At 42.8% G+C, this 27,953-nt stretch overlaps 1 protein-coding gene across 2 annotated transcripts in view; it reads left to right on the plus strand.

Annotated features, from left to right (window-relative positions):
- Positions 1–27,953, plus strand: part of wdfy3 (WD repeat and FYVE domain containing 3) — a 490,874-nt gene that overhangs the window by 192,060 nt on the left and 270,861 nt on the right. The window contains exons 11-13 of one of the 2 annotated variants that reach the window (XM_038791772.1): positions 13,527–13,720; positions 14,107–14,561; positions 23,148–23,231. In XM_038791772.1, the coding sequence (XP_038647700.1) occupies positions 13,527–13,720; positions 14,107–14,561; positions 23,148–23,231 (733 nt within the window). The remainder of the gene's footprint in view (positions 1–13,526; positions 13,721–14,106; positions 14,562–23,147; positions 23,232–27,953) is intronic. The other variant, XM_038791773.1, reaches the window with a different exon arrangement.

Below are 27,953 nucleotides of genomic sequence, written 5' to 3' on the forward strand. Positions count from 1 at the left end.
TCCATACAGGCACCTCACTGTAAGACCGCACGACGGATCACATGATACGCATGCACTGTTGAGTGTGTAGGGCGGAGATGAGAGGGGGCGGGGCCTCTGCACAGGGGCCTGTCTTCAGCAGCCGTCGCCAAGGAAACCAATCGAAGCATTTCGGGAGGAATGCATTCACCGTGGCTTGCCAGTCAGCTCCTCGTCCACCCCCAGCCTCCCCACTCCACAAAGCCAGCCAGCCCTTTACAGGGAGATGCCTCTTAATATTTTTTCTTCCCTCCCAAAAAAAACTCCCATCGCTTAAATACTCTCCTTCAGTGCACTGTCAGGTTGGATTTGACCGAGGGTTGCAGTGGATTGTGTATTTCAATGCGATAAATCGTATTGCCGTATTCAACATAGAGAACATCCATGCTGGTTGGCAGCGCTGACTTTATGCCCTTGCTCTTCTGTTTGGTGGGAGTCATGGGTTAGGAAACGTTGCTGAAAAATTGCTGGTGAGTTGCTGCTGTTCAGCCGTCCAGATAGATAGTACATGCTGTAGCTGCAGTGTTCTAGTGGATGAGGGTCTGGTCAGGCAGACCATTGTGGATTGGCCATTGGGTTGTGAGTGTTGAAACTGCACCCATCCTGTAAAATGTTGAGTATTTCATCACCTACCTGATTTGTCATTAATGGAAAGGCTTTGGAGAATCAGGAGGGAGCCACTTGGCATAGAATACCTATCCTCTTCGTAGTCGCATCATTTCTGTAGCTAATGTAGCTGAGCTTCAGTTCAGTGGTGATCTCCAGCATGTTGACTGTGGTGTCTTTGTAATGAAAATGATGTTGAATATCAAAAGAAAATAATTGCCTCTCTTAGATCTTAGTTGCTGTAGCATGAATGTTACTTGTCACTCATCAGCCCACTCCTGATTGCACGCATGACTGCTTCATTATTGTGGGGAAAAAATTGTGAACACTGCAATCGACAGCACATGATTCCATTTCTGATCTGTTAATTGAGAGAAATCATTGATTGTTGGGATTTAGAAAGGCTCCATGAGGAAACCCTTGTGCTGTTATGAGGCTGAGCTGATTAGTCCCCAAGAATCATAATCATCTTCCATTGTGTCAATCCAATTTCAATGTGTGGGAATGAGCGTCATTTTGGGTGCAAATTTGAAGTTGCATCCTGACAAGACATTTGAGGCCAAGGCCATATTTACACTTGAGGAAGATCACAGATCAAGAATGCTGATTGACTATCCACTCCATGCCCTTCTCTGAAAACAGAGGCCAAAGTTGAAATTGCCTAACTTGGAATTGTCATGAGAATGTCGCTTTAAGAAATGTTTGTCTGCTCATGTTACTGCAGTGATGTCAGAGTGTGGGTGGAGCTGATCTCTGGTTCTGCTTTTTAGTTTCACTTTGAGAAAAGCTTTGGTGTGTCTGTGTCTTTTTTGGTTTTGTTTTCAGTGTTGGAGCTGAAGTCAGACAAAGCAGCTGTACTGCTGTTCACTCTGTCATGAAAAGACTATCTCTTGATCATTTGGTGAATTCAGAATTATAAATGTTCTGAGTAGTGACTTTAACCTGATATGCTTCTGTTAAAGGTTATGTTTTTTGTAAGTCTTCTGGATGTTAAAAGGACAGCATATGCATTGCATAGTGTTGTATGCTTTGGGGGTTGTATTTGAATTAATGGTTGCTAAGATGTTCACTGTATGTTTTAAAAAGATTAACTTGAATTCATAGAATAAACATTGTTTTTGCTTTAAAAAATACTTTTCCATTTTTGCTGTACCGCATCTGTAGAGTGGGCAGTGTGCTCCCATACCACAATCTATCACTTTGGGGTTCTCTTAGCCTTGGCCCATAACAGAATAGATCTGTGATTGACAGGGAGGCGCATGACCGTGCCTAATTTTCTTGCTATAATGAATTGATTTAAATTGTAATCTTTCCTAAATGCTGTAAAAACATGATCAAAGCACACACATCATGTTCGGGATTCAATATTAACGATGATTTCCCCCCTCTCCCCTCCCCAAAACAAACATTTGGAGAACAGGTAGAAGCCCTGCGCCACTTGCATGGTGGGAGACCTGCTGCTATTTTAGTGCCTCCAGCCTCTGAACTGGCAGCATTGGGCCTTCCGCACAATCAAGCCCCCTGGTGCGCTGGAGCTCCTGACCCTGGGAGCTGCCAGCCAATCACAGGCCAAAGGCTCTCAATTACTCGCTGCGCCACAGCAAGCAGTGGCTTTTGCCGGCTGGTATTGCTCTATGGCCCAGTCCAGGGTTAGGCCCCCCCCCAATTTCTGATACTTGGTACCTCCATCACGCACTGAGTTAAACCCTCCACTAGGAAGTTGTGGTAAATCCCTGAGGCACCACTAAATTCTGGTGGGTTTGTAAACACTGCTAATGAATGTTATGTTTTTGTTTATAAATTTAGAGTACCCAATTCATATTTTCCAATTAAGGGGCAATTTAGCATGTCCAATCCACGTACCTTGCACATTTTTTTGGGTTGTGGGGGCGAAACCCGCACAAAGACGGGGCGAATGTGCAAATTCCACACGGTCAGTGACCCAGAGCCGGGATCGAACCTGGGACCTCAGCGCCATGAGACTACAGTGCTACTCACTGCGCCGCCGTGCCGTCCCAAAGAATGTTATTTTAACTTGGCATTGAGCAATAGAGTAACACTCTCGAGGTTCAGATTTGTTCTTCCGTGTATGCTTCCCGAGTCCGGAGGAGCATACAGATGTTCCTAAATAATTTTGGGACATGGTGCTTATTGATTATGTACTGGACTAGCAATCCAGGATGCAGTAACACCCAACCAGTATTTTGCAGTATAAATACAGTATAGCTCTGAGTGAGTCAGAGCCAAGCCAAGGAAAAGATGACACTTGAACAGGAAGTCACAATCTTTAGAATGAAAAATAGTGCAAGTGTTGGCCAGGGAATACTCTGTGAATGAATCCACAATTAACATTAGGCAGTCTGAAGAAAAAAATAACGTCCAGTGTTGATATTTCTGGTAGTTGTACTGCTAAGTTAACCTTTGTGAACAGGAGAGATCCACACTTGGAGAAAATGGAAAAGTTGCTGAACATGTGGATAGAGCAGCAGCATCAAATGAGGACCCCAGGTCATGGTCCAATCATTCAAAGCAAAGCACTTGAATTGTATCAACATATAGAGTGGTTAACAGGGTAGTGCTGGTGTCACTGGTGATGATGGTGCCTCTATTTCGACTTCCCTCTCTTTCGACTTCCCAAGGATCCATAGCCAGCACAAGATGGTATCATTGTTTTGAAAATGTGAAAATATCGACTACATAATGTAAACTTGGTGAGGGAAGCTGCTATAGCTGGCCATGCAGTTGCAGGAGAGTTACCCAAGGTGCTGCAGGGATACATTAAGGAGAGAAGCTACCAGGCAAAGCAGATCGTCAACTCAGATGAAACCGCCTGTTCCAGAGGAAGATGCCAAATAGGACCTACATTTTGAAAAACAAATTGCTCCTGATTGTAATGCAGCAAAGCACAAGCTGACACTTCTGCTATGTGCAGTGTGACTAGCTTTAAATGTAAACCTATACTAGTTTATAGATCAGAAAACCTGGAGCTTTCAAAGGTAAATATCAATCTCGCCTGCCAGTCTTTTAGAAGACCAATAGCAATGCCTGATTTGCAGCAATTATATTTGAAGACTGGTACGCCAATTGCTTTCTGCCAGAGGTCCAACCTTATTTGAGGGGAAAAAAGCTTGCCTTTCAAGATCCTACTAATCCTTGTAATTAATCTGTGAATCCACACACTCCTAAAGAACAGTTCAAATGGTGGCGTTTTGGTTTTACCCCCAAATACTGTTTCAATGGACCAGGTGGGCTTCGCTTTACTGTAGGATTCCTAACTTTTGACCTTCCCTGGGAGCCACAGTATTAACATGGCTAATCAAGTTCAGTTTCTGATCAATGGTAACCCCAGGATGTTGATTGTGGGGGATTCAGTGATGGGGAATGCCATTGAATGCCAAGGGTAATGGTTAGATTTCCTCTTGAGGGAGAGGGTCATTGCCTGGCACTTGTGTGGCGTGAATGTTACTTGCCACTTGTCAGCCCAAGCTGGATATTGTCCAGGTCTTGCTGCATTTGGACATGGTCTGCTTCATTATCTGAGGAGTTGCGAATGGTGCTGAACATTGTGTAGTCAGCTGCGAGCATCCCCACTTCTGACCTTATGATGGAAGGGAGGTCAATGATGAAACAGCTGAAGATGGTAAGGCCTAGGACGCTACCCTGTGGAACTCCTGCAGTGATATCCTGGAGCTGAGATGATTATCTCCAACCACCGCAACCAGCTTCCTTTGTGCCAAGTATGACTCTAACCAGCGGAGAGTTTCCCCCTGATTCTCATCGACTCCAGTTTAGCTAGTGCTCCTTGATGCTATACTCTGTCAAATTCTGCCTTGATGTCAAGGGATGTCACCTTGATGTCACTCCCACCTCACCCCTGGCATTCAGCTCTTTTGTCCATGTTTGAACCAAGGCTGTAATGAAGTCAGGAGCTGTGGCAGAACCCAAACTGAGTGTCCATGAGCAGGTAATTGCTGAATGCCGCTTGATAGCACTGTTGATGACCCCTTCATTCCTTTGCTGATCATGGAGAGTAGACATAGGGGGGTAATTGGCTGGGTTGGATTTGCCCTGTTTCTTGTGTACAGGACACCTAGATAATTTTCCACATTCCTGAATAGATGCCAGTATTGTAGCTGTGCTGGAACAACTTGGCTCCGGGTGCAGCAAGTTCTGGAACACAAGTCTTCAGTACTATTGCTGGAATATTGTCAGGGCCCATAGCCTTTGCAGTATCCTGTGCTTTCAACCATTTCTTAATTTCATGTGGAGTGAATCGTACTGGCTGAAATCTTGCATCTGTTGCGGGGGACCTCTGGAGGAGACAGCGATGGATCACCAACAAGGTACTTCGGGCTTTAGGTTATTATGAATACTTCCAGGCTTGATACATCTGACGAAGTTTGAGCCAGCCGCATCCTTCATGTTCTGAAAACAATTCAACATCCTCGTAGCAATAGGCATAATTAAGGACTCATGGAATGAAGCTAGAGCTTAAACCTTAAATGTCTGCTGGAAAAGGTTTGGCGTGAGGCTGTGAATTTCACAGGGTTCCCCAATGTGAATGCTGAGTGGCTAGGATTGTTGATTTGTCAAATCTCGTTATAGGAGAGGGATTTGAAGATATAACCACAGCTGAAGTGGATGAAATGCTTCCGTCTCATCAAGAGAAACTTTCTACAGAAGAATTAGTTGAACTGAGGAATGTAAATGAACCTAGGGGACGACCAACCATAATATGATGAAATTCCTGATCAACATGGAGAGTGATGAAGTTAACTCTGAGCCGAAGATCCTGAATCTAACTAAAGGAAACTATGATATTATGAGGCAATGAATCCCTGATTGCTCCCACAATTCACGCCTCTTTAACCTGTGATTTCCTCTCTCTCCAGTCACTCCGTCTGGACCTGTAAACACTTAATTACCTGCGAAGACTCTCATTCAAAGTATCATATTGCATCATTGACTTTGTCTATATGTGTGGTGTGGAACCCATCTCTTCACTCGCCCGATGAAGGAGCTGCACTCCGAAAGCTAGTTATTCGAAACAAACCTATTGGACTAACCTGGTGTTGTAAGACCTCTTACTGTGCCCATCCCAGTCCAACACCGGCATCTCCACTCAAGGGTACAACACTGTGACTAGTCCTCAATGTTAAAGTCATAGAGGTTTACAGCATGAAAACAGGGCCATCGGCCCAACTTGTCTATGCCTTCCAGGTTTTACCACTATGCTCGTCCCAATTGCCTGCATTTGGCCGATTACCTTCTAATACCCAACTTGCCCATTTAACTGTCTAAATGTTTTTTAAAAGACAAAATTGTACCTGCCTCTACTACTGCCTCTGACAACTCGTTCCAGACGCTCGCTACCCTCAGTGTGAAATAATTGCCCCTCTGGACCCTTTTGTATCTCTCCCCTTTCACCTTAAACCTATGCCGTCTAGTTTTAGACTCCCTTACCTTTGGGAAAATGTGGTCCTGCATTTAGCAAGTGAGCTATTAACTCTCGATGAGGGCTAAGCTAAATGAACCATTGGGATTCAAACTCTGTCATCCGATCCACAAGTCAAACTTGCATTTTTTTTTTCTTTTCAACATCTCCTTCACCCTTAAAAAATACATGATATCTACAATCTAAAGACTTTCAAATGTATGCAAACTGGACAAAATTGGTCATCTGGTTGCCCAAACAGTGAGATGCTATTGTTCACTAATCTGGAGAAAGGAATTGATTTCACAGAAATACCCAGCACTACAAATCATAACTCATGTTCTTTGAAATGGTCGAGCAATCCTTTCAGTTACACTCGAAAGAGGACTCACACATTGATGGCAAACAGGTGGGCAACAAATGCTGGCCTTGCAGAGACATCCGCATCCCATGAATGGAAAAAAACATTCCGCGTGAAGTACAGATTTTAGTTTCTGTTTATGATGACATTTATGACTGTCGCACTAATGAATTATGAATTATTTGAAGGTGACATTTGAAAAATAATTGTGCTCTCTACTGAACGGTATCCTAAACGGGAAAACATTAATTTGAGTCTGTATGTGAAGTGCTTCCCTTTCTATTTGTAGTATTTTGGAGAATATTTTGCACTAAGCTGTTATGCAATTGAAGAACAAGGCTAATTGGGTAGTCACTGTGTCTGTCTATCCTTATTGAGCTTGGATACCAACCCTGGCATTTAAATATATCTGATATATTTATCATGATTCTTTATCATGATCCTGTTATCAAATACACCGTGCAGTGCATCATCTTATGCCTTTTTAAACAGTATCGTTACTTTCCTATGCTAACTTGGCCATAAAAAAGTAGTTGAAACGATGAGGTGAACGTTAATCATCTTTAATATATAAAAATAACGATCTTCAAAAACAAACTCAAAACTGGAGCAGCTAGTTAAACATCAAATTAACAGTAACTGAATAGAATTAGAACTAACAGCAGTTAAATATGAATATACACAGGTAACAACCAGAGCTAATGACACCACAGCAATTACTGATGACTTCAGCAATGAATTTAAATAAGAAGATGCACAGTAATAACACTCTAATGCTTCTCACCCCTCCTTAAATATTAATGCCCCTTAAACACAGGCATACAATGAAATATGTATGAAATTAATGCATTAATTATATATCAGTCTTTCAGGAGCTATGCAACTACGATGTATCAGATCCAGGTGAGACTTAGATCTTCTATGCATCAATAATACAGCTGGGTGAGAGTCCCTAGTTGTTTGCGATGTGTTATGATATTGAGATATTGGTCCCTAAAGTGTCACATGCCATTTTCTTCAATCCTTCCTCAATGTTTGAACAGCTCGCTCTGCCAAACCAGTTGAAGCTGGATGAAAAGGTGCAGTACGCACATAACATATTCCATTCCTTTGCATAAACTCTTGGAAAAACTCGCTCATAAATGTTGTACCACTATCTGAACAAGAGAATACAGTAACCCATGAATTTCAAAGACTTGGTGAACCCTCTCTATGGTATTGGGAGCTGTAATGTTTCTCATGGTGTATACTTCTAACCACTTAGAATGTGCCTCCACAATGAAAGGACCTACAAGATCCACATGAATTCTCACCCAAGGACCACCAGGCCATTCCCAAGGATGTAATGTAAAAGATAGCAGTTCCATTTTCTGGTTAGATTGATATGCAGGACAGGGATTTCACTTTGTCCTCCAAATTCTGGTCCATATTAGGCCATAAAACATGACTTGGCTAGACTCCTCATTCACGAAGCACCTGGATGAGCCTTGTGAATTTCATCCATTACTGATGAACGACCAGGAGGTGGAACAACCACCCTCGACCCCCACAGCATACAACCATCCGCACTTAGCTTGTCTTTGTGCCTCATAAGGCTTCAATCCACCATCTTCTATGATAGATGGCCATCCTTGCGTCAAAAGTCTATTAACTTGTGTCAGAATAGCATCTCTGTGCACCCGCTGCTTTATTTGTTTAGCACTCACTGGAGATTGGGCAAGTTTCTCTCAGAAGAAAATCGTCTCGAGAGGACACAATACCTGGATTGGCAAATCTGGTAAAGTTTGACCACTTATCGCATCTGTGTTAGCATTGGCCTTCCCTTCCCTGCCTTGGACACAATGCTGTACTGATAAGCTGACAATGTAAGCGCCCAGTGCTGTATTCTTGCTGAGGCCATTAAAATATAATTTTGAGTGCCTGAAAAGGCTCATCAATGGCTTGTGGTCGGTACATATGGTGACTGAATGACCTCCTTCGGTGATCACATGCAAACAAATATGATTGTCCACTTAAGGAACTCTCACTGGTCATGGGTTCTTTGGGTCCTTGTATGGCTGATGAGCCTGATCCTAGTGACACATCTTTAATCGCACCCTTGTCAGGTGTTTCCGGGAGGTGGGACAGGTCCTTGGACTCTAGATCGCCGGTATTACTTTCTCAGGCTTCTTTTCCTGGCTTCCTCTTACTGTTGGTGTCCTCAAAGAATTGTGTCCCTTTAATCAGGGGATTCCTCCAAGTAGGTCTTTTCTGAGCAAACGTCTCCCAGGCATTGACATCTATGTTACATTTCTTGAGGTAAGCTTTCAGGGTGTCTTTGAAGCATTTACTTGTCTTCCTCTTGCTCAGGACCCATCTTTGAGCTGGGTAAAGAAGATTTGCTTCGGCGTCAGAACTTTGACATCCTAAGCATATGGCAGACCCAGCGGAGTTGGCTTTGGATGATCATGGCCTCGCTGCTGATGCTCTTGGCTAGATTCTGATGGAATCTTTTTACCGCGAAACCGATAGCTAGACCTTTATTTTAATTTCTTCCATCGATCTGTTTCCCCTCACCATTGTGCCCCCCATCCCACCCACTTGGGCCACCTCCTGCCGGTTCCAGGTTGCCCTTTGACACACTGCTCATCTTTGTTCTGCCATTAACACATTCTTATCTCTTAATGTGCCACTATCAGCATCCTTCTTAGTCATTATCTCCACCATTTACATTCCCTTTGTCTTTTTGTCTATGGCATCTTTTGTCAATCTCCACCTATTGCTGACCCTCTATCCAGGGGGGCTGTTCCAGGCTCTTCCCCCCCCCCAGTTCTCTCTAGCTGTGACAAAGTCATTCAGACTCAAAACGCTAGCTCGCTTCTCGCCACAGATGCTATCAGACCTGCTGAGATTGCCCAGTATTTTCTTTCTTTGTTTCAGATTCCGGCATCCACAGTAATTTGATTTTAGTTAAGACCTTCTTTATCCAACTGTGACTACCCATTTTCAGTCTTTGTCACCGTTTTAGATGCAAAACCAGTGGGTTTTTGGACCCATCCTCCATTACTTGGGAAAGTACCGGCCCCGCACTGTAGGGCAAAACATTGCACAACAGAATAAGTTCCGTGTCTAGATCAAAGTTGACTAGCAGACTTTTCAATTGCAGCAGCGCTTTCACATCTTTGAAAATCTTCTTCTGTGAAGACTCCCACTTCCAGTTTATTTCTTTGTGTAGAAGTAGGTACAGTAGACAGGCCTGGCAAAAACTTTACATAGTGGTTTATCAAACCTGAGCTCAGCCACATACCTGGGCTCTTGAACTTCCTTAATCGCTCAAACTTTACCTTCCACAGGAGATGAGCCTTGTGCAGTGATTCTGTGGCCTAGATACTCCATGCTCAATGCCAGAAAAATGCACTTGTTGTTCCAGACACATCCCCGCTTTTGAAAACCTTTTTAAAACTTGATCCCGGTTGCTGAGGTGCTCCTCAGTCTTGCCCAAAATTAAAATGGCATCTACGTAGACTGCAACATGAGGAATGTCTTGTAATAGGTTGTCAATCGCCCTTTGGAAGATCACCAAACTGGAGGATATGCCAAACACCAAATGATTATACTATAACAACTATTTATGCATATTGCTGGTCACATACTGCTTTGAATCGTCCTGCAGGAAGAGTTTTTGATAGGCCTATCTCGTGTTCAGTTTTGAAAATATCTTGCCTCTTGCAAGGGTTGAAAACATGATCTGCCCTCAGCAACGGATAAGCATCCAGCTTGAAAACCTGATTAATGGTAAGTTTGTAATTAATGCATAGGCGCACAGTACCATCACTTTTAAGAGCAGGGACAATTGGTGATGCCCAACGTGAAAACTGAATGTGCTTAATGGTTCCGAGTCTTTGCAGCCACTCTAATTCTTCCACTTTGCCTTTCATGGCATAGGGCACTGTTCTCGGTTTGAACAAGTGAGGAGTAGCCTGAGGATCTATGAACAATTTAACTGTTGTATACCACGATGTACCCAGTTTGTCTTTGAAAACCTTAGGATATTTCTGAATGACGTCTTCTGTCACTTTTGTGTGCTTTATCTCACTCCAATTCAATTGAATTTTTTGAGCCAGTCACGCCCCAGTAGATCAGTGCATGCCAACGTCTGAAGGTTGATCCCTGCCTGAGTAAGGGCTGGTGCCTACTTAGATCCCCAAATATTCCTGAAAGACTCCTCACTGATTACCGATGCAGAGCCACGTGTGCCTACCTCGACATCCACTGTGGCATAAATAGGCTCTACACGCTCCTCATTCATATTAAACATGTGTAATAGTGCTACTCTGCCGGTCTGATCTTTCCAAGCGATGCACCGTCAACTGACGCTTCCTTATATTAGATATTCCCTGCTCAGCCGTTGACATTCTCTTATCACCTTGACACTTCACGAAATGACCCTAATTGTTTCACTGGTGACAAAAAGCGTCCATAAACTTACAATGATTCGCACAGTGTGATCCTCCAGAGCTAAAACACTCCACTGTTTTCACCTTTTTACTTGGAGCTTCCTTTTATGCTTGACGCAGTGCACCTGCATTGTTGGCAGCCATTTCCATTCTCTGAGAAGTGTATAGAACCTTCTTAAAAAGTAAATGTGGCTTCTCCCAGTAAATGCTGCAGAATGCTGTCCTCATTAATGACACAAACTAGTCTAATGCCACAAACTAGTCTGGCCTGAAGCGTGTGTTCCAAAGCTGGTGCAATTCAGCCACAAAGTTAACTACAGACTGCCCTGTCTTCCGAAAATGACTATAGAATTTTAAATATTGTGTAATAGTGTAACTAAATCTGTAAATGAAATGTCCCCCCGTTTCCGTGGTGTAGCTAACTTTTTCAATAGTTTGTAAGTCTTCGTCCCACACACACTTGGGAGAATTGGGTGCTTCCTTGTGACTTCTGCGATCCCATTTGCCTGAAAAGTATTCCAACCTTTCCATATATTCAATCCAGTTCTCGTTCTCTTACACAAACTCACCAAGAGACCCAACATAACCATGGTACTGCTAATTTGTCTTCCATTGATAAACTTGGCAAAACCTCATGTTGAACGGGCTGAAACTTGGATTTTTGAAATTCTTGTCGCCAAAATGATGTGGTAACTTGACCACAAAAAGGTAATTGAAACGACATTGGGAAGGTTAATCTTTAATGTATAAAAATAACAAAATTTAAAAGAAACAGTATGGACTCAAAAACAGCAGCAGCTAGTTAACATTGAAGTAGCAGTAACTGAATAGAATTAGAACTAACAGCAATTAAATATGAATATACACAGGTAAACCTTTCATGATTGTAAACATTTCAGATCTCTTCTTAGTCTTCTCTGCCCTAAGAAGCTACCCCAACATCCTCAGGCCATCTACATAACTGAAATCTTTCATCCCTCGAGGCATTCCAGTAAATCTCTTCCACACCCTCTCCAAAGCCTTTAGTCCTTCCTAATGTGCAGTGCTTGAATTGGACATTGTACTTTAGCTGGGGACAAACTATTGTTTTATACGTTTTAGCATAACTTTCTGACTTATTGTACTTTATGTACTAAATCCTGGGAACACCACTGTATGCCAGCCTGTAACACATCCACAATTCTCTTTCCTATCCCCTAACCAGTTTTGTATATGTGCTTCAACTGCCTCTTTTATCCCATGGACTTTAATGTTGCTAATAAGCCTAATATGTGGTTCTTTATCAAATGCCTTTTGAAAGTTCATCTACAGAGCATCAATTGCACTGCGCTCATTTACAGTCAATGGTCCCACATCATTTTTAAAAAAAATTAGTCAAATGTGGATTTTCCCTCAACAGATCCACACTGGTTTTCCTTTTTTATACCATGCTTCTCCAAATTTTTGTTAATTTTGTCCTGGATTATTATTTCTAAAAGCTTCCCTACCACTGACTGACTTGTAATTGCCAGGTTTATCTTTCTCCCCTAGTTTGAACAAGGGTGTAACATTTGCAATCCTCCAGTCCTCTGACGATACTACTCTATCTAAGGAGAATTGGAACATTGTCATCAGCACCGTTACAATTTCTATCTGTACTTTTCTGAACAATCCAGAATGTGTCCCATCCGGACACAGTGACTTATCCACTAAATGCTGCCCACTAAATACTGCCAGGCTTTCCAACGCCTTTACATCCGGTTTTACCTCATCCAGTATTCCATGAATGTCCTTGTTTGCAATCACTTCGGTAAAGCCCTTTTGGTAAACACTTAATATTTATATTGTATTGCAGGTACATCAATATTTTTCACTATCTAGTAATATCACAGTGTAAAGCTAGTGACAAAACACAACACTTATGTTTTTGGAAGTATGGAAAATTCAATTTGCAAATGATTAGCAGTCCATATAGAAGGAAGCATTTTTATGAAGACATTGTGCTGTAAAGTTGATTATTGAATTATTAAAGTTGAAGATTATTGATTGGTTTTAAATAGATGCATTTGCATGGTTTTGTCATATCAATTGATATGAACAAAATTATAGAGCTTGCTTCAGTTGAGTTTGCAACTGTTGTAAACCAAACCTAAAAGTGAGCAAAAGCACTTGTGTAAATTGTGCAAAGGGATTACTAAACAAGATACATTGCAGCTATGTGCATCTTAGACGCAAGTGTTAAAGATGCATGATCTTCATGAAAGTATTTCATGAACTTTCATTATTTGCCAGCATATATTACAGTGCCATAAATCATGTTGAAATATAACTAATCAAGTGTGTATCTCGTCACGACATGAGACACACAGCTCTTCTGGCTCATATCCTTCCAACAAATATGGTTACATGAAGATAGTACTGTTTTAAAACATAGTTTACTCACTAAATAGCCTTGCCCCTCTGAATTTTGAAAAATGTTTGTAGTTTCTTTCAGGTTTCAAATTCTCCATCTCAAACCTCTGCCTAAAGGACAGACAAATCCAAGTTCTAGGTGTACAAATAGGCCATTTATAACCAGTTGCTAGGAGTTGTGTATGGTTTTCAACATTTTTCTTTAAATAAAATTTTGAGAGAAAATAATAAGCATGTTGGAAACGGGGATTATGTAATTTTGTTCAACATCTTTTTTCAGGTGTTTTCCGGGAGTTTGGAGGTGCACGATGTGTGCATAACATAGTTAAATATCCACAGTGTCGGGAACCTGCACTGATGATTATACAGCAGTTAATTTTATCCCCTAGTGGTGAAGATGATATGGGCACATTATTAGGACTGATGCACACAGCTTCATCTACGGAAATGCAACTCAAAACTGATATTCTGACGGTAAGTGTATAGTACTCCTACTTTAGGTTCTGCTTTCCGCTACTATTCTCGGTTTTAAACGCACTCCCAACTGCTGAAAACCACAAGTGCCTTTTTTTCAGCCAAACCTTGGTTCAATTCACCGTCTTATCAACCCAAATAAAAACTGACTGCACCAGGCACTTTGAATATCATCCAAAGGTAGCATTTAGCCTTTAAACCACCTCAGGTGAGCATCCGACCCTAGTGCTAGTGAGTGCTAGCTGCCCATATTTTGGAATAAAAATGAGGTCTAAGTAAATCTATTTTATTATGAACCCTAACCATAATACTTTTATTTCAATTGACAGTACTGAATAGTACCTATGATCTGCATTTTTATCTTGTTCAAATGTATGTCTTCACAGGCTCTCCTTACTGTGCTGAGGGAAAGTCATCGCACACGAACAGTGTTCCGAAAAGTTGGGGGATTTGTTTATGTCACATCACTGTTGGTTGCCATGGAACGTTCCTTGAGTTATGAACCAAAGGGAGTGTGGGAAAAGGTGAACTCAGACCAAGTCTTCAAACTGGCGCATACAGTCGTTTGTACATTAACTGCTGCAATGCGTTATGAACCTGCTAATTCCCATTTTTTCAAAACTGAAATTCAGTACGAAAAACTCGCAGATGCTGTGCGTTTGCTTGGATGCTTCTCACAAGCACGACAATTAGGTTCAGTTATTTCCTGCCCTTCAAATGTCCAACCATTTCAGAGAATGCTTGAAGATGAATCATCGTTGGAATCTGTTTGTCCTACACTGAAATATTGTAGTAAACTTTTCTCTAGTCTCTACAAAATGGCCACAGACTCTTTTGACAGGTAGGAACTTCATCAATTTGACTTTACCTATTTTTAAATTTTCAGTGTAAACGCACTGTACAGATAACAATGTTAAAGGGAAAATTCATATGTTTCCGTTTAGTTGGTTACATTTGATTACACATTTTAGAGTGGATTAAATTGAAATATTTTGATAATTTCTTTGTTTTTGTATTCTAGTTTATAGTTGAGTAAACAAAGCATTCATTGATATGCTAATATCTCCTTGTAAATAACTCCAATTACAATAGTGGGATAATTGCTAAACAGTATATTACATTCTTGGAGTGAAAACCTTGTTAAAAACAACTTAAATTCTATAATAATGCTTAGGATTCTGACCTCCATATGCATACAGATTTATGCCATGAGGAGCCTAATGTGCACATCATCTGCCTTTGTTTATATCTGCATTGAAGCAGCCCAGAATTTATCTAACATTTTCCTTCCATCTACTGGTTTGCACTCTAGTCATTTGTAAGAAGTATTTTTCATCAACTACTCATTTCTCTCAATTTATTTTCCTTTCTGTGTGATTTCATCCTGCAGAAAATAATAATGAAAGTTTGAATGATTTTCGTTTATTGGGAATTCATTGCATTGGCCAAGGCAAATATGATGCACATCTTGGAATCAGAATTGTGAAGAAAAATAGCTGCTTTCTTTGTAACGGCTTTATTTTGCAGAATTAAATTACTTGAATTTTCTGCGCAAAGATTCTCCAAAACATTGTTGAGCTGGACTTTTTTTTTTAACAGAGAACTTGCAAGATTCTCTGTCACCTGCAGAGCTTGTTCTCTGACCATGAGTAACACAAAATACAGTTGTCTAAACACAGTTGTTATGGGCCCAAATCTTTCAATATGGGAAGAGGCCTCTGACACAATTTATGCCACTGATGCATGTCAGTGGCCTGAGAGTCCTGATATACGCACATCCCCATGGTTCTTAGTTGGAAAGTTTAAACTTCTGCTTTCAGGTTTGACCCTGCCAGTCTGCTCTGCAATTTCTATGATAGTGGGATCAGATGGCCAGAACCACAGAGACTTAGGCTGATTGCCTTACACTTACCCTGATTTTAACACAGACATACTTGGAGTTTTCCATAACAAGCATAAAGCTAATGGGCAGGACTATCCATGTTTTGTGGCAGCGGAGATGACTCGCCATTGGCTGGCAGCAGGATCATCTGGGTGGCACAGTGGTTAGCACTGCTGCCTCTCAGACCCAGGTTTGATTCTGGCCTTGGGTGCTGTGTGGAGTTTGCACGTTCTCCCCTTGTCTGCGTGAGTTTCCTCCGGGTGATACTTCATTTTTTAAAAAAAATCTCTATTTTCTGAACATTTACCTGGAAATAGTGATCCAGATTGGATAGGGGACGGAATTTTTTGTCACTTAAATTTTTTATTTTTACATTCCTTAACAGTTCAGAAGATTTTTAAGTTTGGCATTCAGCTACGTCTAGACATTCGCTCCCATTGCTGTGCCTACAGGTACAAAAACACAGCTCCGCAAATTTCTTTCGGACGATTGAGGGCAGCACGGTAGCATTGTGGATAGCACAATTGCTTCACAGCTCCAGGGTCCCAGGTTCAATTCTGGCTTGGGTCACTGTCTGTGCGGAGTCTGCACATCCTCCCCGTGTGTGCGTGGGTTTCCTCCGGGTGCTCTGGTTTCCTCCCACAGTCCAAAGATGTGTAGGTTAGGTGGATTGGCCATGATAAATTGACCTTTGTGTCCAAAATTGCCCTTAGTGTTGGGTGGGGTTACTGGGTTATGGGGGTAGGGTGGAGGTGGTGACCTTGGCTGGGGTGCTCTTTCCAAGAGCCGCTGCAGACTCGATGGGCCGAATGGCCTCCTTCTGCACTGTAAATTCTATGAGATTGATGCTTTTGCGGTCTGCCAAAGAATTTATCCGTGAAAAGTGCACTGTAAGAGGAAAGACATGGAATAAAAGTAGATAAATTTGAAGAAATTCTACACAAGGAATTCCGAGGAGGTATATATCCCAAAGGAATTTGGGTTAAAAAGAAGAGACTGATGAGGGGAGCACTGGAAATAATCTGAGAAATGAAAGCTAAAGCTGCAAGTAGCACAATGGACTGAACAAATACAAACACAGTTAAAAAACTGATGGGAAGAGCCAAATTAGAAAGTGGATAGCCAGTAATATTAAAGAAATGTGAAACGTTTTGTTTACACACATTCACAGCAAATGATTGAAAAATGGTGGAGCCATTGAAATACCTAAATGATGTACTATCAAATGACTAGGAACAGCATCTTTCTTCTAAAGAGCATAGGCAGATGGTCCAATATGGAAGTTAAATTTATGTTAGCAGAGTCAGTCAGTCAGGGGGGGCAGGCAGCGGAAGTATAATAGAAACTTCAGATTGGCCAGCAATTTCTAGGACGGCATAGCTAAAGGAAGACTTATATCTGGCCTGAAATGGACACTGTACAAAGATATCAAATAAGTGGCTACATTCTTGTAACCATGTTTGAGGATATATTAGAAATGGAAGGAATGTTTCTGGTTTGAAAAATAACTGAGATGACAATCATTTAAAAAAGGCATAGAAATGATCCATGAGTTACATATCAGTAAATCTCACATGCATTGTAAATAGCGTTAGAAGACATTCTGAGGTAGTGAAACACTTAGATAAGATGATAAAAGGGTCAAGTTGAGAGTGAGATCTTGCCTGATAAGTTTGCTTTGAGGAAATAATAGACCATATCAATCATGTAAATTTTGTGGATGTGATGTAAGTAGCTTTTAGCATTCCTTGATATTGTGTCATATTAACAATTAGACTTAAGGAAGGTAGACTTGGATTAGGATGCATGGTGGATTGAAAATTACCTAAACTAGAAAAAGCAAGGACTTTTTTTGAATGTAGCCGCATTGGCATTGGGAAGAGTCAACAAGTAGTTGATGGTAGTAGGATGTTAGTGTCTATAAATTTAAACTTGCACATCAGATCATGATTACAATGGGCTACAGAGAATTATTAAACAATAAAATTTAATTCATGGGATATGGGCATCGCTGGTAAGGCCAACCTTGTCCATACCTAATTGCCCTTGAGAAATATGGAGGTAAGTCAGTACTTTAAATTACTGCAGTCCCTGTGATGAAAGTGCTCCCATAGAACTGTTTGATACGTAGTTCCAGGTCTTTGACGCAGCAACAGCAGGGGTCAATGATGTGTTTCCAAGTTGGAATGATGTGTGACTTTGAGGGGAATATGGAGGCAGTGGTGTTCCATGCACCTGTTCTCGTTGCATTTCTAGTTTGTAAATGTTGTTGGCTTATAAGGTGGAATTGAAGAAGCCCTGGCAAGTTACCACTGTGCATGTAATTGATGGTACACACTGCAGCCATGGTAGGAAGGTACATGGTAGTGGAGGGAGTGAATAGAATGAAAGGAACAATGGCAGCACGGATACAACGTTGGCTCTCTCCTTTCCCATTCTGTTTCCTTCCTTTCTCGCGCACGCGCACGCGCGCACACACACACACACACACACACACACACACACACACACACACACTCTTTCTCCTTCTCCTTCTCTTCCTTTTTCTCTTTCTCTCTTTTTCTCCCTCTCTTTCTCTCTTTCTTTTTTCTCTTTTTTCTCTTTTCTCTTTTCTCTCTCTCTCTCTCTCTCTCTTTTTCTTTTTCGCTGTCTTAAGTTTGGGGGCTAAACAACATTAACGCAGAATGGTTTAAAGGAGGATGACTTATAGTGAGGACCCACTATACTTTATTCTTTCCTATGTCCTTTTGCCCTGTTTTGCTTCTATTTAGGCTGCTTATATTTCTTCTAGATCTCTCCCATTTTACTAGTTTAAAGCCTTTGCCCACCACCCTATTTGCCCTTTCTGCCAGGGCGCAGGCCTCATCCCAGTTCAGTTGGAACCCATCCCATCATGTCCCAGAACTGGTGTCAGTGTTCTATGAATACCCCCCTTTCTCACTCCAGCTCTTTGGCTCAGTGTTAGTTCTCTTGTTCTGTCAGGTCCAACGCCAGTTTGCACCCGGTTCAGACAATACTTTGGACAATACTGCCTTTTGAGTTTCCCCCTTTTTAATTTAGATCTAACACCTGGTACCCTTGCATTAGGACACTGAATAGGTGACACACCCTCTGAGATTCTCATTCTTGACTGTGGAGGACACAATCTATCTATCTACCTTGTTATAGAGTCCCCCATTACTAGTACATTTCTATTTTGCTCCCCCCCCCTTCCATTTTCCACACCCTCTCGATGAGGGCAACATTTTGAGTCAAGGTGCTGTTTTCTGAATTATAGCTTTGCATCCCTGTAGTCTTTCTCATTTTCACAGGTAACAAGTACATCATACCTTTTGCACAGAGCCCGTGTCTACAGGATCTCCTCCTTAACCCTGCTTGCCAGTAATCCCTCTCTTTCTTGAATATTTGTTTTTCTGTGGGCTGAATGAAAATGAAAATCGCTTATTGTCATAAGTAGGCTTCAAATGAAGTTACTGTGAAAAGACCCTAGTCGCCACATTCCAGCGCCTGTTCGGGGAGGCTGGTACAGGAATTGAACCCGCGTTGGTGACCTGCCTTGGTCTACTTTGGAATGCCCATTGTGCTAAACCAGACCCTGTGCTAAACCAGCTGTGATTATATTCCGGATAATGCTATCCAGGGAAGTGCGAGTGTTCAAAGAGATCGGGGTGTCCTTGTTCATGAGTCACTAAAAACTGACATGCAAATGTGGCAAGCAATTAGATGTCTTGCTGCAGTTACATAGAGTCTTGGTGAAACCTCACCTGAAATATTATGCACAGATTTGGCCCCTTATCTATGGAAGAGTATACTACCCATGGAGGGAGTGCAACAGAGGTTCACCAGATTAATCCATGGGATGGCAGGATTGCTTTATGAGGAAAGATTGAGGAGACTAGGTTGTATTCCCTAGAGTTTTGAAGAACGAGGGGTGACCTTATTGAAATGTACAAAATTCTTATAGGGAATGACAGGCATAATGTAGATAAGATGTTTCCCCTGGCTTGTGAATCTAAAACCAGTGAACATAGTCTCAGGATAAGGGGTAGGCCGTTTTATACTGAGATGAGGAAGAATTTCTTCACTCAGATGGTGGTGAATCTTTGAAATTCTCTACCCCAGAGGGCTGTGGAAACTCGATCATTGAGCATGTTCAAGGTAGAAATCTGTAGATTTCTGGAGAATAATAACATCAAGAGATATAGAGATAGATGATCAGCCATGTTCTAATTGAATGACAGAATAGGCTCGATGGGCTGATTAGCGTATTCCTATATTTCTAACTCCTCCCCCTCCCTTGTGTGTCTCCAACTCTTGCTCCAGGTCAATGAATTTGAGTCAGAGATTCGAGATGAAGAAATTTCCCATGGATGTGTTTGCTCAGGATAATATCATTATCCACAAACTCTCTCATTCAACAATCCAGACACAGCCTGCTCTTCCATGTCTTAGACGTGCGCTGTATATTATTTATTCAATAATTATTTGTGATTGTGTCAAGTAGTTCAATTAGTTAAGCTGTAAATTTAATACGTATTTTTACTTTTCCGCTCTCGGTTTAAACTGTTCTAGTTTATAGAAAAAGGAAACTGTAGAATTCCCCAGCCAATCACCAATCTGCTCACCCAATTAATACCGTTGGATCTCAGCTCGCAGACTTTGTGGTCTCTTGTCTCCTTTCTCTGATCATGCTTGTTCAAATCCCCTAGTTAAGTACTCTGCCTAGTGCTCCATCAGTTCATGCTACTTTGTTGAATTGAATACTATAGAATCATCTACAAAATTTCCAATTATGACGATATAATGGAGGAAAGGTCATTAATGAAGCAGGTGAAGATGGTAGAACAGAGCCCTAAAGAACTGCTGAATTGATGTTCAGACTTTAAATAATAAATGCCCAACTAACTACAACCATCTTCCTTTTTGCTAGGGGTGGCCCAGCCAGTGGATAATCTTCCACCTGATTCCCTTTGACTTCAAGTTTACTAGGGCTTCTTGATGCCACACTCAACCAGATGCAACCTGCAGTTGGCATTCAGATCTTTTATCCGCAGTTGGACAAAGCCTACATTGAGGTCTGGAACCCAATGGTCAGAGCAGACCTCAACTGAGCATCAGTGAGCAGGTTATTGCTGAGTATAGAGAATAATGGAATAATAATAATGATAGAATGGTCAGCAACACCTTCCTAAACTTCACTGATGATTTAAGAGTAGGTTAATTGGGTAGTGGACGTTCATTTTGGATTTGTCCTGTTTTTTTAGATAGGATATAGTTGGACAATTTTCCACTTTGTTGGATAAATGCAGGTGTTGTGGCTGTATTAAAACATCTTAGTTAGGGGTGCAACTTGTCCTGGAGCACAATTCTTCAGTGCTATAGCTAGGATGTAGTCAGGGCCCACCAGCGTTCGGTGTATCCAGTGCTCTCAGCAGTTCTCTGATACCACATAGAGTGAATCGAATTGACTCCAGGCTGGCTTCCACAATGGTGGCGATGATGATGATGGAAGGAGATCGAGATGGATTATCCGCTTGGTAACTATGGCTGAAAGGGGTTGCAAACCCTTCAATTTTCTCTTTTGCTTTGACATGCTAATCTCTGCCATCATTGTGAATGGAGATGGTCGTGGTCAGGCCATGAATTACAGATTATGGTGAAATACAATTCTGTCGATGATGGTGGCTCATAGTGTCTCATGAATACTTGTTTTCAGCTGCTAGATTTGTTCTGAATCTATTCCGTTTAACATAGTGGATGATATCCTCGGTGTGAACACAGGGTTTAGTCTGCTTAGGAACCACCCGTGGCCACTGCTGTCAATTTTGCCAAGGACAGAAGAATCTGTCCTTGGCAAAATGAGTAGATTAGTAGAGTAGATTAATGAGGATGAGATCAAGTTGTTTTTTTCCCTCATGTTGGCTCTTTAACCCCTGGCACTGGCCTAGTCTGGCAAAGATGGCCTTCAGGACTTGTTTAACTTGATTTTTAGTGGTGCTACTGAGACACTCTTGGGGAAGGACATTGGAGTGTCCTGTCGAGAGTGCATTCTGGAGCCTTGCTGTTCATGTTGCCTCTTCGAAGGGGTGTTCAACCTGAATGATTCATCAACTGCAGTAGGATCGTAGGTGGTAATCAGCCATAAGTTTGCTTGTCTATGTTTGACCTGATGCTAAGAAACTTCACTGAGTCCCGAATCAATGTTCATGACTTCCAGGAACACTCCCTCCTGATTGTATAACAGTAGGCTATCATCTCCAGTGAGTCTGTCCTGCCCATGGGACTTGACAGTTCTAGGAATGGAGATGCTATAGTGACACATTAGCTGAAAGATCTAATTATGTAGATATGACTATGTCAAATTGATGCCTTACCAGGATAGGGCGGGCCAGTGGGCTGATGAATGCCAATGACATCCAAGGTAGGTATTGTAATGAATAGAAGGGAGCAGTGAGAATATAAATAAAACATTTCATGGGTGTAGATACAATGCAACGTGAGAGTTATGGTAATAAGTAAGTTCCTGAAACCAGCAGCATTGTATGCGGCAGCAACGTTGAAATCAATGACGTTCAAAATGGGAATGTTATAGTGGTTCGACATCCCGTTCATGGAAATTAGTTTACTGACCAATCATCATAACCCCAGGATATCATTGTGGAAAGACTTGATGAAATGTCACAAAGCACCTGCATAATTTTGCCTATCCCCATATCATTTGGGCAGTTAGTCCAAGTGTTTATTTAGAAGATTCAGAGATGTAAATCCTGCTGCCATGCTTTTCCAGTTTTCTGGGGGGATATAGACCTTGGAATACTTAAGCCCAATGTGACACATGCATTTGACTTCTTATTGGCTGAATATAAGTTGGCAATGGTTAGTATGTTATTAATTTAGGAGTCAACTGTGCTCAAGAATAAAGATTTTGAAGGATGCTTGTCCTAGTTTCAACTAAAACGAAAAATGAAAGTCTTGCATTTAAAGAGGGCTTTTCATGGCCATTGGATGTCTCAAAGTGCCTTGAACGCAAAGCCTTGTGACCCAGAGGTGAGTGTGCTACTACTGGAACATGACTAATTGCAGATAAAGAGTGTTTGATAGACAATGTGAACTTGTGTTTTTGAGACAAGATTGCTGCAGAAAGTGAACTTTATGCTCCCATTCAAAGCGTTTGTCTAAAAAAATGTTTCTGTTACATCATTAAAAAAGTTTATATTAAATAAATTTCTTGATGTACTGAAAACCATTACCAATGTTTAAAAAAATGTTTATTATAGTAATATACATGTAGATATTTCTGTGAGTACAATTATAAATCTTGCCAATTTACTTAGAAACTTGGTTTATTTCTTATCTTTGCATCTATTTTCTATTTCCATTGGTTCTTCATCCACCAGTGATAGATATAAGCTGCTGCTTTTTGTCCTGCTTTTCATGTTGTTTTCTTAAGCCAATTTGCGATCTTAGCTGTAATTGTACTAACAAACTTGTGCTTATTCTTCCTAACAATCCTTGTCCAACAACGTTTGCTTTTTTTGTCTATAGTCTTGCTGAACAAGTTCCGCCTTACTTGACACATGAGACTACCCTTCCCTCTCCTTGGGGTACTCCAGCTTTGTCCAGAAAAAGGTACTGGCCCAGTAGGAATAATTTAGCCTAGTTTTTGTTATACTGATACACCTCAAAATGTTCTCTAATGTTATTATATAACTTTCACATTTAGATCTTTCTTTGTAAGTGGGTCAGTGATGAATATATATAAATATATATCCTTAATTTTTCTTCTTAACTTTTTGCCTTGCTTTTTCCTATGCTACTGCCTTCCAGCTTGGCCAAGATGATGTGGCTTGCAGGTTTCTTGAGAGCTTCTCCATATTAGATGATATTTGTGAGGTACTCTGGATTTTTATATTAGTATAATATGCCATTGGCGAATGGTCACCTGGCTGCAAGGTACCTGACCAGCAGGTTGATCATGAACCCCACAAAACTTGGCCATTTGAGGGCATCGAAATGTAATTGTCAGTTCAAGTAGGGATGCAAATCCTTGATATATGCAGTCCAGTGTTTTAACCCTAGAGAATGTGATCTGGTCAACTTAACCTTCTCAAAATCATTTTATTCAAACTTTCTTTATTGAAGTGTGTACATTAGAGAATGCCCAATCTGTGACAGCCTTCTATCTCTTAAGGTGAAACCAAAAAGAAATTGCTGGAAAATCTCAGCAGGTCTGGCAGCATCTGTAGGGAGAGAAAAGAGCTAATGTTTCGAGTCCAGATGATCCTTTGTCAAAGCCCTTGTCAAAGCATTAAATTATATATTGTTGGTGATTGTGGAGTGCAGATTAGTGCAACTGTCAACAACCTCCAGTGTCACATTATCAATGCTGCGAGAAAGCAGTATGGCAACATTCTGGACCATGATATTTAACCTCCTGATGTTGATGGTAATACCAAATTCTTTAAATGTGTGAGTGAATCTATTCATTAGGCATGGAAGGTGTTTCTCATTATGACATATTAGTGCAATACCAGCGGAGGCCAATGATTTTCTTAAGGAACATAAGCTTTGGGGGGTGGGGGGGAGAGACTGAAGGGAGAAGGGAGGTTCTGTCTCTGTTGAATTTTGTTATCTGTTTCCGTTTGCCAATTGGGAAAGATTGATATGGGGGTGGTTGCAGCCACCTTTTTATTTTTGGGGTTTTTTTATTTTATTTTTGTATTGAAGTTAAATTGTTATTGGAAAGAAGCAACGGGTGGGTTTTTGGGTTAGGGTCTTCAGATGGGAGTCGTCACACGATCGAGAAATGCTAGGAATTGAAATGGTGGGTGGTTTCGGTGGTTAACCAGTTGGGGGGGATGACGTGGCAGTTATGGAGGGTGAGTTTGGTCATGGACGGGAAGGCCATCTTGGGTGGGCCCAATTCAGAGTGGTGATATGGGGTGATGATGGCTGACTCTAGGGGGGAGGTGAGTCGTGACATGGCATGTACGTAGGCTAAATCGGACGGTTTAGCAGTCTCGGGTGTTTGCACACTTGAAACGTTTGAGAGAGAAAAAGGGATTTTCCTGCAAGAGACGCACCTCCAGGTGAGGTTGAGGAAGGGGTGGATCGGACTCAGTTCTACTCGGGGTTTGAGGGGCGTTGTCATACTGTTGAACAAGAAAATGGGGATTGCGGGAGCGAGGTGGTTGCGGGAACAGGGGGGTGTGGGTGGAGGTTGATCGTGGGGATTCCGGTGGCGTTGGTGAATGTTATGCGCCTGACCAAGATGATGCCGGATTCATGAAGAGGCTATTAGGGGTGATCCCGGATTTGGACTCTCACCAGCTGATTCTTGGGCATGATTTTAATTGTGTGTTGGAGCTGAAGATGAATACGTCGAGCCCCAAGTTGACAGGGTGATTAAGAATGGCTTGAGGCTTTATGGAGAGGAAGGTGGATCCGTAGAGGATTGGGCACTTGGGAGAGAGGGAGTACTCCTCCTCCTCGCATGTGATAGGGTATATTCCTAGATTGACTTTTTGTGGTGAGCTGAGCAGTGCTGATGGGGGTAGAAGGTGCGGAATATGTGGGACTAACTGTGAGACTTTGTTTGGGTCAGGCACAGAAGCTTAGGTATGGTTGGATTTGGGGCTTTTGGCCGACAAGGAGTTCTGTGGGAAGGTGGCAATGGTGATCAAGAATGATGTTGGGCTTAATCTGAATGGGGAAGTATCGGCAGCCATGTTTTGGGAGGCCTTGAAGGCGGTGGTCCAGGAGGGGGATAGGATGGGGAGGGAGGAGCATCGGCGCCAGTTGGACGAAGAGGATGAGATGGATGGGAGATACTCTGTGGCCCCCAAGAAGGAGTTGTTGGTGGAAAGAAAAGTTGCAGGTGCAATTTGATCGATTGACAACAGGAAGGCCGGTGGGTCAGCTGCAGAGGGCGCGGGTGGGTGCAGTATGATTATGGGGAGAAGGCGAGTCGCATGCTGACTCACCAGCTGTGACAACAAGCAGTGGCGATTAAAATGTTCATGTGAAGGCGGTGGGAGGGGGGAACATGGTGTCGGTTCTGGAGAGGGTAAATTAGGTGTTCAAGGCCTTTTATATGGCGCTGTATAGGGCTGAGCTTGGGGCGGGGGCGGCGGGGGGTTGATTATGAATCGCTTTTTAGATGGGCTTGACTTCCCGGAGTTGGAGGAGGGGAAGAGGCAGGGCAGGCACTGGAGGAGCCATTAGGGCTAAAGGAGATGATGGAGTGCATTGACATGATGCAGTCAGGTAAGGCACCGGGGCCGGCTGGCTTCCTGACAGAATTTTATAAGCAGTTCGTGAGGCCCCCCACTTTTCGGGCATGTTTAGTGAAGCGGTGGAAAAGGGGGAGTTGCCGGCCACATTCGCCGATCCTGATAAAGGGGAAGCATCCAATGGAGTGCAGGTGCTATAGGCCCACCTCGCTGAATACGGACGTAAAAGACTTGGCAAAGGTATTGGCGCGAAGGTTTGAAGTGGCCGGAGATGGTCTCAGAGGATCAAACGGGGTTTGTGAAGGGGAGGCAGCTCTCTAGTAATACTAGGCGGTTGTTAAAGGTACTATAACCCCATCAGGGAGGGGGGGTGACTGCCAGAAGTGATTGTGTCAATGGATGCAGAGAAGGCCTTTGACTGGGTGGAGTGGAGGTATTTGTTTGAAATCCTGGGGAGATTTGGCTTTGGGCCGAGATTTGTGGTGTGGGTTCAGTTGTATGCATCCCCAATGGCAAGTGTACAAACGAATGGGATGAACTTGGGGTATTTTCGGCTGCACGTGGATTCGAGGCAGGGGTGTCCACTGACTCCGCTATGTTTCGCATTGGCGATGGCACTTTGGGCCTCGGCTGAGTGGCGTGGGAGGGGGGGGGGGGCAGGGTGCACCGGTTGTCACTGTATGCCGATGACCTGTTGCTGTTCATGGTGGACCTATTAGAAAGCATGGGAAGAATTATGGGCTTACTGGAGAGGTTTGGGCCTTTTTGGGCTATAAATTGAATGTAAGGAAGTCCCGAAAGACGTGCTTGTTAGGTGAACTGGACATTCTGAATTCTCCCTCAATGTACCCAAACAGATGCTGTAATGTGGCGACATGGGGATTTTCACAATAACTTCATTGCCGTGTTAATGTAAGCCTACTTGTGACACTAATAAAGATTATTATTGTTAAAGAGAAAAGCGAGGCGCTTCTGGTGAATGTAGCGGGGCCAGAGGGGGGGGGGTGGGGGGGGGGGTGGGGGGGGGGGGGGGGGGGGGTGGGGGGGGGGGGGTGGGGGGGGTGGGGGGGGGGGGGTGGGGGGGGGGGGGGGGGGGGGGGGTGGGGGGGGGGGGGAGAAGGGATGTTGAATTTGGGATCACTGCTATTTAAGGTCGCAAGGGAGCTGTTCCGGTACCTAAGGATTCAGGTAAACCGTGAATGGGCCACAATGCATAGATCAAATTTGACGCGGTAGGTGGAGAAGGTTAATGGTGTGATGTGCTGCATCTGACGTGGGCAGGGAAGTTTTCGGTGGTGATGATGAATATGCTGCAAAGATTTCTGTTTTTGTTTCAGCCCCTCCCGATTTTCCTCCCCAAGGCCTTTTTTCGGAAGGTAGATGCGTTAATCTTGGAATTTGTGTGGGCAGGGCAAGTGCCGAGGGTGAAGAGGGCTCTGTGCAAGGCAGAGGTGGGAAGGGGGTTGGCGCTCCTGAACTTGTTGCATTACTATTGGGCAGTCTATATGGAGAAGGTGGGACGATGGTGGCAGGTGCAGGGGGGCAGATTGGATCAGGTTAGAGGGCACTGGTGACGGCCCTGTTCCCTCTCGCTCTAAGGAAGTATACAAGGAGTCTGGTGGTGGAGTTGTCTATAAAAATTTGGAATCAGCTGAAGAGGCACTTTAACTGTGCCAAATGTCAGTGATGACTCCACTGTGTGGGAATCATAGGTTTGCGCTGGGGGAGAGGGATGGATGGGATGAAGAGGAGATGGAGGGAAGAGGGATTAGTGTGGGTCAGGAACGTCCCAGAGAGGACGTTTGCTGGGCTAGAGAATCTGCGGGTGAGGTTCGAGCTGCCAAGGGAGAATAAGTTTGGATATGGCAGGTGTGGGACTTGCTCGCAAGGAGCTGCCTTTGTTCCTTCCGGTTCCGGAGTATACGCTTTCGGAGAAAATGTTGCTCCTGGATGAGGGGGGTGGATAGTAGGATTGGGATAAATGGGTGGTTGTGTGATTAAGGCATGGTGTTAGAGAAATGGATCAAGAGGAAGTAGGTGTTGGGAAGGGAGATAGAATGGAGACTTGAGTGTGAAGTAACGCACCGAATGAATTCAACCTCCTTCTGTGCAAGGTTGA

The sequence above is a fragment of the Scyliorhinus canicula genome, chromosome 3 (genome assembly GCF_902713615.1).
Source record: "Scyliorhinus canicula chromosome 3, sScyCan1.1, whole genome shotgun sequence".
Lineage (NCBI taxonomy): Eukaryota > Metazoa > Chordata > Chondrichthyes > Carcharhiniformes > Scyliorhinidae > Scyliorhinus > Scyliorhinus canicula.